The 15,081-nt window shown below is 44.0% G+C and overlaps 2 protein-coding genes across 10 annotated transcripts in view; one reads left to right on the top strand and one right to left on the bottom strand.

The window, feature by feature from the left end:
• The window catches only part of fancc (FA complementation group C), a 49,517-nt gene extending 42,611 nt beyond the window's left edge, over positions 1-6,906 (top strand). For 5 of the 6 annotated variants that reach the window (XM_014171046.3, XM_014171047.3, XM_014171044.3 and 2 more), the window contains 5 exons: positions 554-629; positions 1,692-1,785; positions 3,304-3,478; positions 4,425-4,637; positions 6,147-6,906. In XM_014171046.3, coding sequence (XP_014026521.3) covers positions 554-629; positions 1,692-1,785; positions 3,304-3,478; positions 4,425-4,637; positions 6,147-6,410 — 822 coding nt within the window. In that variant the 3' untranslated portion in view covers positions 6,411-6,906. The other variant, XM_082968477.1, reaches the window with a different exon arrangement.
• A 2,129-nt stretch (positions 6,907-9,035) lies between these two features.
• The window catches only part of aopep (aminopeptidase O (putative)), a 115,603-nt gene continuing 109,557 nt past the window's right edge, over positions 9,036-15,081 (bottom strand). For all 4 annotated transcript variants that reach the window (XR_001323913.3, XM_014171051.3, XM_014171050.3 and 1 more), the window contains one exon: positions 9,036-10,061. Coding sequence is in view for 1 of the 4 variants with exons in the window: in XM_014171051.3 (XP_014026526.3) it covers positions 10,014-10,061 (48 nt within the window). In the remaining 3 variants the exon portion in view is untranslated. The remainder of the gene's footprint in view (positions 10,062-15,081) is intronic.

The following is a 15,081-nucleotide window of genomic DNA, read 5'->3' as shown; positions in this document are numbered from 1 at the left end:
ATCATTGACTTGAATTGGGCGACCCATTCTAGTGGTTCTGTTTCTATGGTCCTAAGCAGGCACAACAGTCATAGGTAGCCTAGACTACAGCCACGACTATAGGGTATGTTACCTGAATATATGACCTCCATCTCAACTCTCAATAACATATCAATCTACATACCACCCCATACTGCACCACCAAGCACACATACACACACTCACCCTTATCCCTTAGCTTCTACAAATCATGAGATAGAGCTCACCCCTATTTGAACAAGTACAGCCAGCCACACCTTAGCAGCTATAGGGGACCTCCATCCATACGATCTACAGTGTAGTCAGGACACTCTTTATTGTCCTCTTTCTATTCTAGCAGTGGAAAAGCCTTGATGTTTTTCAAAACATTCATTTGACAGTCTTTAGGTCGGTATGTACAGTTGTGATTTTTAGATGTATTGCATTGTTGTCTTGCTAACTCGACTGGAGGGCACTGACAATGTTCTGCATTGTATTATTATAGGTTAACTTTGTCTGTTGCCTCTTACCTGTGTGTGCGCGCGTCTTGTTTCAGGAGTGTGTGTCCTTGAAGGCCTTCTTCCCACACACACCCCAGAGCTTACTGGCCCCTCTGCTGACCCATCCTTCAGGTAGGATGCGTGTGGGATCTCTTATGTGTAAATCATTTTTACCCTCTGAGTGAATGAATGGCTTTCTGTGTCTCACCAATCAATAACTGTTACTTATAACATCCGTGTAACAGCTACTTTAAAATCAGTAAGTGATTAACATTTTTATTTTTGTAATTTAGCAGACACTCTTATCCATCGACTTACAGGAGCAATTTGGGTTACGTGCCTTGCTCAATAGCACATCGGCAGATTTGTCACCTTGTCCGCTTGGGGATTCAAACCAGCGACCTTTCGGTTACCGGCCCAATGCTCTTAACCACTAGGCTACCTAATATGGTACTTTGAAAACGGTAAAGTAGTTACTAATTTTCATTATCCCTCTCCATCATCAATACTCACAAGATCATATCAGTAACTGAGCTTTATCCTCGGTTACCCTTTACTCAATATATCTGCTTTCATCACAGTAATGTTTAAAGTGATCAAGATCAATCTCTACTGCGCTTGGATATTGGTCTATTTGTGTAGGGGAATGTTTCATCACAGAATGATACAGTTATCCAAATCTGCCAGAGTAGTCTAGGTCTAGGCTATACCTGTATACCTGTATACCTGTATGAGTATGTTGAATGTTCTAGGATGGCAGGTAGCCTAGCAGTTAGGGCCAGTAACCGAAAGGTCTGGTTCGAATACCCGAGCCAACTCGGTGAAATATCTGTCGATCTGCCCTTGAGCGAGGCACTTAACATCATTTGCTCCAGGGGCGCCGACCTACTATGTCTGACCCTCAAAAACAACTCATTTCACCGCAAAACAACTCATTTCACTGCACCTATCTATTTTTTCTGAGGTATGTTTAAGTGTGTGGCCAAACCCAAGTACCCCGCAGGCATGGCTTATTGACGTCTAGCATTGCCGTTTAGGAACATGCTGGCTACCAGCCAACACCCAAAGTTAATCATTACACACTGTGTGTGCATGCCTGCCTGCCTGCTTGTGTGAGTGATTGAGTATTTGCGTGCGACCAATTGACACCAACGCATGGTTTGAGTTATGCATCCCTCATCTCCCCCCCCCCAGAAATGGCCCAGGAGGCGTGGCCAGAACACCTGGCCTGGATCACTGCATCACTACAGAGACTCACTGAGGAAGAGGAGGAAGAGGAAGGCAACAGGTGAGAGGGGAATATCTTTGGCTTTTCATTAGTCAGGCACAGAGTGCTGAAGTTGGTTCAATCAGTCTAGCAATAAATATGAACAAGTATAAATATGTAATAGACTGTACAACTTTGAACTTTTTTCAAGTTGATTATGATCTGTGTGTCTGGGAGTTGTTCATGTTTTATGAGCTATGTCTCTTCAGCTCCAATTATGCGGTTCCCAGCATCACCTCAGCTCTATTTTCTCTCTCCGCTGCTGCTTACATGATATTTTCCCCCATATACAGTTGAAGTCGGAAGTTTACATACACCTTAGCCAAATACATTTAAACTCCGTTTTTCATATTTCCTGACATTTAATCCTAGTAAAAAGTCCTTAGGTCAGTTAGGATCACCACTTTATTTTAAGAATGTGAAATGTCAGAATAATAGAGGAGAGAATGATTTATTTCAGCTTTTATTTCTTTCATCACATTCCCAGTGGGTCAGAAGTTTACATACACTCAATTAGTATTTGGTAGCATTGCCTTTAAAATTGTTAATCTTGGGTCAAACATTTCGGGTAGCCTTCCACAAGCTTCCCACAATAAGTTGGGTGAATTTTGGCCCATTCCTCCTGACAAAGCTGGTGTAACTGAGTCAGGTTTGTAGGCCTCCTTGCTCCTTGGGGTCATTGTCCATTTGGAAGACCATTTGCGACCAAGCTTTAACTTCCTGACTGGTGTCTTGAGATGTTGCTTCAATATATCCACATACTTTTCCTTTCTCATTATGCCATCTGTTTTGTGAAGTGCACCAGTCCCTCCTGCAGCAAAGCACCCCCCACAACATGATGCTGCCACCCCTGTGCTTCGTGGTAGGGATGGTGTGCTTCGGCTTGCAAGCCTCCCCCTTTTTTCTCCAAACATAATGATGGTCATTATGGCCAAACAGTTCTATTTTTGTTTCATCAGACCAGAGGACATTTCTCCAAAAAGTACGATCTTTGTCCCCATGTGCAGTTGCAAACCGCAGTCTGGCTTTTTTATGGCGGTTTTGGAGCAGTGGCCTCTTCCTTGCTGAGCGGCCTTTCAGGTTATGTCGATATAGGACTCGTTTTACTGTGGATATAAATACCTTTGTACCTGTTTCCTCCAGCAACTTCTCAAGGTCCTTTGCTGTTGTTCTGGGATTGATTTGCACTTCACACCAAAGTACTTTCATCTCTAGGAGACAGAACGCGTCTCCTTCCTGAGTGGTATGACGGCTGCGTGGTCCCATGGTGTTTATACTTGTGTACTATTGTTTGTACAGATGAACGTGGTACCTTCAGGCATTTGGAGAGGGAGGGAGGGAGGGAGGGAGAGAGGGAGAGAGAGGGAGAGAGAGGGAGAGAGAGGGAGAGAGAGTGAGAGTGAGGGAGAGAGTGAGGGAGAGAGTGAGGGAGAGAGTGAGGGAGAGAGAGAGAGGGAGGGAGGGAGGGAGGGAGGGAGAGGGAGGCAGAGAGGGAGATAGTTTAATTCCCTGTGTGTGTGTTGTCCTCCTGTCCTCCAGGGGTCAGTGTGGAGTATTTGAGGCCTGGTTCCTGCTGGTGCAGTGTGCTGACTGGTTGGAGGTGGCCAGCCAGCTACTGGTCTCAGCCAGACTCCAGGCTTGTGGCCCCCTGCTGTGGCTCCTCACCTTCTACCACCACCCTACCAACAGGGGGCACCACCGGATACAGCAGCTGGTATGTACTGGCTGGCTGGATGGAAGGGGTTACTGTTGTCAACTCCATCGATACACTGAGTATACCAAACATTATGAACACCTTCCTAATATTGGGTTGCACCCCCTCCCCTTTTGCCCTCAGAACAACCTTCATTTTCTGGATATGGACTCTACAAGGTGTCGAAAGCATTCCACAGGGATGCCCGGCCATGTTGACTCCACAGTTGTGTCAAGTTGGATAGATGTCCTTTGGCGGGTGGACTATTCTTGATCCACACGGGACAAACTCAGCAGCGTTGCAATTCTTGACACAAACTGGTGCGCCTGGCACCTACTACCATACCCCGTTCAAAGGCACTTCAATCTTTTGTCTTGTCTCAAGGCTTAAAAAAAAATATATTTTTACCTACCTCCTCCCCTTCATCTACACTGATTTGAAGTGAATTTAACAAGTGACATCAATAAGGTATCATATCTTTCACCTGGTCAGTCTATGACATGGAAATGTTTTGTTTACTGAGTGTAGATGTCGTTGTCCTTACTGACCTGTCATGGTTGGTCTCAGAATAGCCTGGCCAATAGATAGATGAATAATGGACTGAGGGATGAATAATAGATTGCTTCTCCGGGTTAGAAGGAGAAAGGAAGGGAAAAAGACATGGAGAAAGGGAGAAGGGTGAGGGAGGCTGATATGGTATTGATCCCACTCGGAGTGCGTCTGCCTGGCTATTCCTGGGTTTCATCTCTCCTGTGTCTCCTGGCTGTCTCCTCTCTACCCTGAGGGACCTACACACACTGTGGTCAGAGAGAAGTTGAGGTCTATAGAGGGCATATCCTTTGGTTGACTCTGAAGACATTCTTTTGCTCCTATCCGTCCGGCCGTTGTCGTGGAAAACGACTACATTTGAAAACAACAGGCTTCCAGCTGAAGCTAGTTTCCTCCCGTTCCTTCTTTCTGTTTCCAGGTGGCGGCCAGAGAAGTCTGGGATCACCTGAGGTCACTCTTCCTGCTCTCGGCTCCTCCCCTTCCTGCTGACCGACTGCAGTCATTGGCCGGGCTGATGTCAGCCGTCCCCCAGCAGCCGTCCCTGGACTCGCTATTGGTCGTCAGCCTCCTGGTCAACTTTGCAGTTTTCTCCCACAACCCCCTGAGTGGTGCCAGGGAGATAGTCCGCATGGTGAGCTCACAACTTTACCCCTTTTGATGCACGCACACGCAAAACCACACAAGGCTGGGCGATATGGCCTAAAAATCATGTCTTGATTTTTTTCAAACTCATGGGCAATTCACAATATACACTGAGTGTACAAAACATGAAGAACTTCCTAATATTAAGTTGCACAGTTGTGTCAAGTTGGCTGGATGTCCTTGATACACACGGGAAACTGTTGAGCGTTAAAAACCCAGCAGCGTTGCCGTTCTTGACACAAACCGGTGCACCTGGGACCTACTACCATACCCTGTTCAAAGGCACTTAAATCTTTTGTCTTGCCCATTCACCCTCTGAATAGCACACATACAACAATCAATGTCTCAATAATTTAAGGCTTAAAAACCTTTATTTAACCTGTGTCCCCCCTTCATCTACACCGATTGAAGTGGATTTTACAAGTGACATCAATAAGGAATCATACTGTAGCTTTCACCTGGATTCACCTGGTCAGTCTGTCATGGAAAGAGCAGGTGTTCTTAATATTTTGTACACTCAGTGTATATCTAAATATTTTTAAATGTTTTCTCTAAATAAGCATTGTTGCATAATTAAAGGTCAAGAACCTGCGTTTCAAACAGTCCGGAGTAATAGAACAAATCCAGGGCTTGTGAAGTTATACCTAGGCTAAATATATAGCCTTCCGCAACAATAAGATCCACTAATAATTTAATTATTTCATCAAAATAGTTTAACCTGCAATAATTACTGATCTGACTTTCAAGTCTGTGAAAATGCCCTTTTTGTAACAAATTTAACCAGAACCATGTACATCCACTAATAATGACCAACTTGTTGTAGCAGGAATGATAGAAAATGAACACGGGTCTCATAAACAATCTCTGAAGCACAAGCCCACGTGCTAGGGAGTAGCCAGCTAATCTTTAGAAGTCTAGCCAACTTGGATGTATTTGCTTGCTTGCTAACAAGGTAGAACAGTCGAACTGTTATGAATACACCCTCCTGTCCGTCTCCAACTGTTTGAACAACATGGCCTGTTCACTTTGTTTAGATGTTGAAATCAAGTGGCCTACCTGGATTAGATGCTTATTTCTCCGAATGAGAACAAGTTGCCAATTCCTTACATAAATGCATATTTTTATGCTCATTGCACATTTATAAAACACAGACTAGACAGCATGTAGCTAAAATGCTGCTAGTGGTACCGTAATGCTGCATGCGACAAACTGAGCATTCATTTTCCACAATCATGTTCATTGATACTCCCGTTTTAGTCGGGTCTGCTCTGTAAAGGGTACCGTTAGAAGGGGAATCGACCATTTCTGTTGGACCAAACCTCAGAAGCAAATAGTGTGTGTGTGTGTGTGTGTGTGTGTGTGACAGACAGACAGACAGAGCAAAGAACCAGTTTTTTCTCTCCATCCCTCTATACTCATGATGGCATCACTGTTATGTGAACCCAATTTTCTGGCTGTAATAGAGCTGTGTATATCGTGTGTGTGGTGTGTGTTCCAGGTGGTGCAGCAGTCAGGGCTGGTCCGTGAAGCAGTGTGTGTTCTCGACGTGGTTGAGCTCCGACTAAACCGAGAGAGAGCCTCCTCCAGCCTCACTGACAGAGTTAAGCCCAGGACCAGGGCTCTTCGGGGCACACTCACACACATGGCACAACACGACACACACACACTCACGGCGCAACACGACACAGACACACAGCCACTATGGCAGCGATGGGATACACACACAGCCGTGCCAGGCTGCTCCACCAACCAGACGCTATGACACTGACAGGATACGCACAAACAGACGCTAAAGATACGACAGTGGGAGGACATAGAGTCACAACTAGACGCACACACGTATCAGAACACACTCTTAGCCGTGCAAGAGCAACAAGTCATACAACGTGCACTAACCCGTCCACTCATGTAATTGCCTCAGAACACATTCCTCTCATTACACACACACATGGGGAAACATCCATTGATTTGAAGAAGGGAAATGACATGCAACAGCACCTGATATGGACACAATGTTTTTCTCTACAGAATGTCTCTACAGCAACTATACTGCATTATTATAGTACAAACCTATACTAAAGAAATGTGACTTCAACCCTTCTTCAAGTCTCATTATGAATATGGAAATATTTGTAATTTGTTAATACAATCAGAGTAATGGTCTATAACCTGATCTGAGTCATGTTTTTTTGATTCTGTATATTAGCTGACTCACGTAGGACAAAACAATAAAATCATATGCACAGTACCAGTCAAAAGTTTGGACACGCCTACTCATTCCAGGGTTTTTCTTTATTTTTAATATGTTCTACATTGTAGAATAATAGTGAAGACATCAAAACTATGAAATAACACATATGGAATCCTGTAGTAACCAAAAAAGTGTTAAACAAATCAAAATATATTTTAGATTCTTCAAAGTAGCCACCCTTTGCCTTGATGACAGCTTTGCATACTCTTGGCATTCTCTCAACCAGCTTCACCTGGTTACGTTGCACCGATATTAATCAGAAACATTTATTCTACTGTCAAAATTGACTACAAAGTGTACATTTTATAATTTTGGTCATCAAGTCAGTCTCGTCCAAAAGATAATTAGGAAAAAATGGTATGTCACGGAAATACCATAAGAATATTTTAATCCTGCCCGCAGCTGGCAGCACCGAAGTCATCATAAATTTTGGACTCAGCGGTACGCGATCTGATTATAATGATGCCCATGTGATTATAATGCCCATGTGATTATAATGCCCATGTGATTATAATGATGCCCATGTGATTATAATGCCCATGTGATTATAATGCCCATGTGATTATAATGATGCCCATGTGATTATAATGCCCATGTGATTATAATGATGCCCATGTGATTATAATGCCCATGTGATTATAATGCCCATGTGATTATAATGCCCATGTGATTATAATGATGCCCATGTGATTATAATGATGCCCATGTGATTATAATGATGCCCATGTGATTATAATGCCCATGTGATTATAATGCCCATATGATTATAATGCCCATGTGATTATAATGATGCCCATGTGATTATAATGATGCCCATGTGATTATAATGCCCATGTGATTATAATGCCCATGTGATTATAATGCCCATGGTCAGTTTGGTTTGACATTCCATATCCCTATGAGACTATCAGTAAATTACTAAATATTTTCAAATGTCAATAGCTCCAAATTTAAATGACTTAACCTCAAACAACTATGCATTGCAGAAATTCATAAATATTGGAAGTATTTAATGAGACAACTAAAATATGTGCAATATAGGGTATGTGACCGACCGCCTCGATTCGGTCTTACTTTTGCATATATAGTGTATGTGGACAGACCTTGAAATTAGTGGATTCAGCTATTTCAGCCACACCCATTGCTGACAGGTGTATAAAATTCAGCAGCCATGCAATCTCCATAGCTAAAATTGGTTCGGGCTAGACCCCTTAGTTCCAGTGAAGGGAAATCTTAACGCTACAGCATACAATGACGTTCTAGATGATTCTGTGCTTCCAACTTTGTTGAAACAGTTTGGGGAAGGCCCTTTCCTGTTTCAGCATGACAATGCCCCTGTGCACAAAGCGAGGTTCATACAGAAATGGTTTGTTGAGATCCGTGTGGAAGAACTTGACTGACCTGCACAAAGCCCTGACCTCAACCCCCATCGAACACCTTTGGGAGGAATTGAAAAGCTGACTGCGAGCCAGGCCTAATCGGCCAACATCAGTGCTTGATCTCAGTGTTCCAATATCTAGTGGAAAGCCTTCCCAGCTGAGTGGAGGCTGTTATAGAAGCAAAGGGGGGACCAACTCCATATTAATGCCCATGATTTTGAAATGAGACGTTCGACAAACAGGTGTCCACATACTTTTGGTCATGTAGTGTGTGTAGCAAAATTTGAAATGTTTTTCTTTTCTTTTTTTACATTGGATAAAAGTAGACTCAGAGCTACAAAATGGTATATAGTACACTGGAATTGAGGAACAATGGGAAAGTAATTATGCTTTGAAAGTTGAAAAAACTTGTAACCCCACTTTTGAGAAAATAGCCCTTCAATGTTTTGGTACACCTTCTGGAGAACTCTTCTTTGTATACACCTATTGAGCATTGTTCAGACCCTCTTAAGCCTTTGCCCCACCCATCTCTTAGTGGATTCACATGTTAGGCCATGTGCTAAACAGAGTGAGTAAGGTAGTGTGGTAAACAACCAAAGATTTCAAGACTAAAAGTGTTAAAAGTAGTAGCCTACAATAAGAAAAAATCCAGGTAAAAATACACTTTATCTAGTCCTTGCCCTATATCGTAATCTGACTTTGGTGCAGGTCATATTGTTCTTCACATGACCTTCTCTGGTAAAAACACTATATCAAATACAATCAAATGTTTATTTGTCACCTGCACAGGATACAATAAGGTGTAAACGGTACAGTGAAATGTTTACTTACATATTTGATTAGTAGCCATATCAAAAAACAGAACGTGTCTAGATAAAAATATTTGATCATTATTAGATGATGCTTACCCAGACACACTTGTTTAAATTGATGGGTCATGCTATAACCACTCCCATTGTCTAGACATGTACACATGTTCATGAAATACAGTAGATGGCTGTAATCACCCACAGATACAACTGGCTAACTTGATGGGTCATGTACTGTAGATAGCTAGCTAAAGAAATGAACCATAATCCCAACCCATACTGCTAGTAATACAAACGGCTTGTCATAGCTGTAGTATGAATCTGCAGGTGGCTTCCAGACACAAGACCTGGTTAGATTGTTTCAAGTTATCTAGAAGGGTGAGTGACTAGCTGTACTGTTTTTTGCAGAATGAATGTACAAACGATCCCACGTTCGAACACACAAGAGACACCCACATCAAAGCACACCTCCAAGACCCAAATCTCCACATCAAAGGACACCTTCAAGACCCAAATCTCATTCTCAGTCGCATTTCCTAATGAGAAGAATTGAAACTGAGGCTAAATCAGAAAGTTCAGTAAAGAGGCATTATTACATTTATACAAATGCCATGAGAATAGTCTTTCCTTTCGATTCCTATTTTTTTGAGAATTCTGGAGAACATAACTATGGGCGTCCCAAATGACACCATATTCCCAATATAGTGTACTACTTTTGCCCAAAGTCAAAGGGCTAATAGGGCACTGGTCAAAAGTAGTGCACTATATAGGAAATAGGGTGCCATTTAGGACGCAGACCTATCTACACATCACCTATTACTATCAGTATGTACAGTACAGTGCTTTAACTTCATTGATCATGCAGGAAAGAAAACAGGTTGGCGTTTGGTCTTGTCTGGAGGGGAAGTAGTGAGAGCATTACTTTCTCAGTGTTTCCTCTCCCTTCCATGTCCCAAGGCGGGCAGCTGGGCAGCCTGTAAAAGAGAACAGTGGGAGAAAAGAGAGCTGCTATGAGAACAGACAATAACAGCTGGTGTACAGTTCATAATACAGTCATGGGAGTATTTTGCTTCCCAAATGAAACCCTTTTCCCTGTATAGTGCACTACTTTTGACTAGGACCCATAAGCATAGCACACTTCAGTGCATTCCGAAAGTATTCACTTTTTACACATTTTGTTATGTTACAGCCTTATTCTAAAATTGATTAAATCGTTTTTTCCCTCATCAATCGATCCCATAATGACAAAGCAAAATGTCAACAACAAAAAACAGCGACGTAAATATGACATTTACATAAGTATTCAGTACTTTGTTGAAGCACCTTTGGCAGCGATTACCGCCTCAAGTCTTCTTGGGTATGACGCCACAAGCTTGGCACACCTGTATTTGGGGTGTTTCTCCCATTTTTCTCTGCAGATTCTCTCGATCTCTGTCAGGTTGGATGGTGAGTGTCGCTGCACAGCTTTTTCAGGTCTCTCCAGAGATGTTCGATCGGGTTCAAGTCTGGGCTCTGGCTGGGCCACTCAAGAACATTCAGAGACTTATCCCAAAGCCACTCCTGTGTTGTCTGGGGTGTGTGCTTAGGGTCGTTGTCCTGTTGGAAGGTGAACCTTCGCCCCAGTCTGAGGTCCTGAGCACTCTGGAACAGGTTTTCATCAAGAATCTCTCTGTACTTTGCTCCGTTCATCTTTCCCTCGATCCTAACTAGTCTCCCAGTCCCTGCCACTGAAAAACATTCCCACAGCATGATGCTGCCACCATCATGCTTCAGGTTTCCTACAGACGTGCCAGGTTTCATCCAGACGTGATGCTTGGCATTCAGGCCAAAGAGTTCAATCTTGGTTTCATCAAATCAGAGAATCTTGCTGTCATGTGCCTTTTACTGAGTAGTGGCTTCTGTCTGGCCACTCTACCATGAAGGTCTGATTAGTGGAGTGCTGCAAAGGTAGGAGAACCTTCCAGAAGAACAACCATCTCCACAGAGAAACAACAGAGAGACCATCGGGTTCTTGGTCACCTACCTGACCAAGGCCCTTCTCCCCCGATTGCTCAGTTTGGCCTGGGGCCAGCTCTAGGAAGAGTTTTGGTGGTTCCAAACTTCTTTCGTTTAAGAATGATGGAGGCCACTGTGTGTTCTTGGGGACCGTCAATGCTGCAGACATTTTTTTGGCACCCTTCCCCAGATCTGTGCCTCGACACAATCCTGTCTCGGGGCTCTACGGGCAATTCCTTTGACTTTATGGCTTAATGTTTGCTCTGACATGCACTGTCAACTGTGGGACCTTATATAAACAGGTGTGTGCCCTTCAAAAGCATGCCCAATCAATTGAATTGACCACAGGTGGACCAAGTTGTAGAAACATCTCAAGGATGATCAATGGAAACAGGATGCACCTGAGCTCAATTTCAGTCTCATAGCAAAGGGTCTGAATACTTATGTAAATAAGGTATTTCTGTTTTCTTTTTTTTATAAATTAGAATAAAAAAAAAATATATATGTTTTTGCTTTGTGTGTTTTGCATTTCCGAATACACTGTATATAGGGAATGTGCTCTGGTCAAAAGTAGTGTACTAAATAGAGAATAGGGTGCCATTTGGTATGCATTCGCTGAGGGTATCAGTCATGTGTGTTGCTGCGTAGCTCTTCAGGGCTGGAGGATGATGCCGATTGCTGTCTGTCTGGTCGTGTGTTGGTATGGGCTGGACTCCTGTTCCTGCTGAACTGAGCCAGTCATTCAGTAGTACTGTTATCAGCTCAGTAGGCACAGGAGGCACAGTCCTAGACTAGTCCTCGCTCTCTTCTTCAACATTTTGTAATGACATGTTGCCTTTGGTCTTTGTTGCTGAGACACGCCTGCATCTCTGGGAGGCAAGCCTCTTTCACAACCTTCCAATATGAATTGAGGGCCTATATTCAACAACAATGCAACCGTACATCTCGCTAAAAGCGGTTAAGTAAGAACAGGTGGCTGTAATTCTATCATGGCTCTGATTTCTCAGAGTTCCATTCATGCATTCAGCTTCATATGAAAACACAAATAGCAAGTCAGAGGTGCTGGAGCCGAGCTGGGAAAACAGTTAGTCCCACACCAGGAATATGGCACCTCACAGTAAGCTTATAAAAATAGAAAAAAGTGAGGTTTACTTAGGATATTAAAGTGAACAAAGTTAGGTTTACTTCTGGCATTAGAGTGAAAATGTCCTTTCTATACGTTTTCATCGTGCTTTGATGTGCAAGCCCATTTCCCTTCCATTAGGCTATAATAAATCAGGCTTTAGATATCGTCTCCGATGGTAATTCCTCTCTTTTAGAAGCCTTTGATAGTCATTACTCTTGTAACAGGCCCTAAATATAGCATTTTCCAGTCAGGCTCCACATGGACCTAATTTCTAATTCACACATCTGTCCTCGCTTACAGCGGCCATTTTGTTAGAGAAAGAAAAGAACATAAGGCTATACCAGCTCTCCTACCGCTTCCCATCCCGCCACCGACCACACCACAATTACCTTTCCAGTCCAGTATGTTCATTCTGATCCATTGGTCGGGATGCAATCAAAAGTGCGTTACAGAGCAGCACAAAGCATTGGCCACAATGCGCCTTTTTGAAGGCAATTTTCCTGACATTCTGCCGATGTCAGCTCAAGCGTAATCACCTTCTTTTTTTTTTTTTTAAGTCAAGTGCAATGCTCTTGGTGGGCAAACGCGCCTTTGATTGACTCCGGGGCCATTGATTAGTTACGGTCTGAGCTTGTTCAACAGTTCCAACGTCCAAAGATTTATTTCCGATTCCATACGCTCAAAGAAGAGATGGTGGTGAGCGATCAGGTGGTTCTTATAGTAAAGATCCACCATAGACACCGCTGTACCGAATTGGACTTGTACATATTTGTTAGTGCTGCTGGAGTTTGAAAATAAGAGGACGACGAAAAGGAGGAGGAAGAGGAAGGTAAGGAAGTGGAAGAAGACGGTCCTCCAGGGCCCATTGTCAAAGTGGCTCACTGAGCACTGAGCAGCAGCATTAGCAATGCCTGTCTTCCTCATTTTCATTAGCACTGTCTCCTGTGTCCCACATCCCTCCCCATCACTCAGAGAGAGAGAGAGAGGGCGAGCTCAGAGACAATGAAGGAGAGAGAAAAGAGAAAGAGAGGATGACGAGAGAAACTGAGAAAAGGGAGGGAGAGCGAACAGAGAGAGGGTGACGAGAGCGACAGAGACTGAATGGGCAGGAGAGCATAACGCTAGGCTTATTAGTAACTGCAGCACATCAAACTTAGGAGACTCAAAGTTTGAATTCCCACGGAGCACGCGCACTCACTCACTACTGAATCCCGACTGTACATCTCCACTCCAGCGTAGGGTTTCTTTAGACATGCAGAGACAGGAGACAGGAATTTCTCTTGCATGCAAAACTGTTCATATGGTTTACACATTGGGGGAGGAGGGAAATAGTGGCAACGTATCCTCTCATTCCACCTCTCTCCATTGTTCTCTCTTTCTTTGTCTGATTCTGTGCGTCATTCTCTCCTTAGGTGCAGAACTTAGCCACTGTGAACAAAGGAGATCAATCACTGTTCACCAATCAGCTAAGCTCTGTACCTGGTGGGAGAGAGGTCACTGCCTGACTGGTGGACACACACACACACACACACACACACACACACACACACACACACACACACACACACACACACACACACACACACACACACACACACACACACACACACACACACACACACACACACACACACACACACACACACACACACACACACACACACACACAGAGGGCTGCACATGGACACCCACATAGACACACATGATCCAAAAGTTTGCCCCTCTCCCCTATATGGGGCCTCTCATCATCACCCACACAAACACACCCTGTCAGATCATCATGTCTTACTTGACTTTATTATTGCAAGCGGCTGAGCGGTGGAGCCTCCGGTTGTCATGGCAGCCGGCAGGGTCTGGCCTGGGTGGTAATCCCTGGCAATGTGATTTTATCTTAAGTCACAAATCAGCACGCCAGGAACCCTCCCAGAGCAGACATGAAAGACCAGGATACTCTCTCTCTCTCGCTCTCTCTTTCTTTTCCTCTCTCTCCTCTTTCTCCCATTCTCTCTCTTTTCTTCTCTTTATCCCTAGCTCCGTTGTGCCAGGAACCCTCAGAATCCTGACATTAAAGGCGAGACCTGTCAATCCTCGCTCTCTCTTTCACTCACACCATATCTCCCTTCCCCCCCCAGCGTCATCACACCAGGAACCATTACAGCCCAGACATGAAAGGCCAAACCTGTGGCGTTCTCTCTCTCTCTCTCACTCTCCCCTCTCCTTCTATCCTCTACCATTCGCTACGCTCCGCTACACCGGCGATATGCCCCTCAGTAAGCGGATCAGGAGGGATTCCACAGGCATGTACAGGGCGAAGAGAAGGAAAGAGAGAGAGAGAGAGAAGGTGAGAAAGAAGGAAAGCTTGGACTGGCTGTCTTGTTATTGACGGACAGGGAGACATGTTATTGTGGACAGTGACAGAGAGCCACTGTGACAGGAGGCTGACGGACTGTGGCCCCAGCAGAGTGCGTGCGCGCGTGTAAAGTGATTTGTCAGAGTAGACAGACAGAGCGCTCGCCTGGAAAGCCTTTCTCCTCCCCTCTGCACACACATAAAGCTGTCCTCGGTGTTTGTGTGGATGAAAGCCCCCTTCCCGTCTTGCTCTTGCTTGGCCACGGCCTGATAAAGGATTTATCTATCTGTGTGGTGAGGCCTGTATGTCTCTCTGCTTGATCTGGACAAGTATTTAACAGCACCTTCCGAAAAGAACCGCCTTCTCACATACAAAGTGCATTCGGAAAGTATTCAGACCCCTTGACTTTTTCCACATTTTGTTACGTTACAGCCTTATTCTAAAATTGATAAAATAGTTTTTTCCCTCACCAATCTACACACAATACCCCATAATGACGAGGCAAAAACAGGTTTTTAGATAT

The sequence above is a fragment of the Salmo salar genome, chromosome 24 (assembly GCF_965601325.2).
Source record: "Salmo salar chromosome 24, fSalSal1, whole genome shotgun sequence".
Classification (NCBI taxonomy): Eukaryota; Metazoa; Chordata; class Actinopteri; order Salmoniformes; family Salmonidae; genus Salmo; species Salmo salar.
This window is presented reverse-complemented; position numbering and strand designations above follow the sequence as displayed.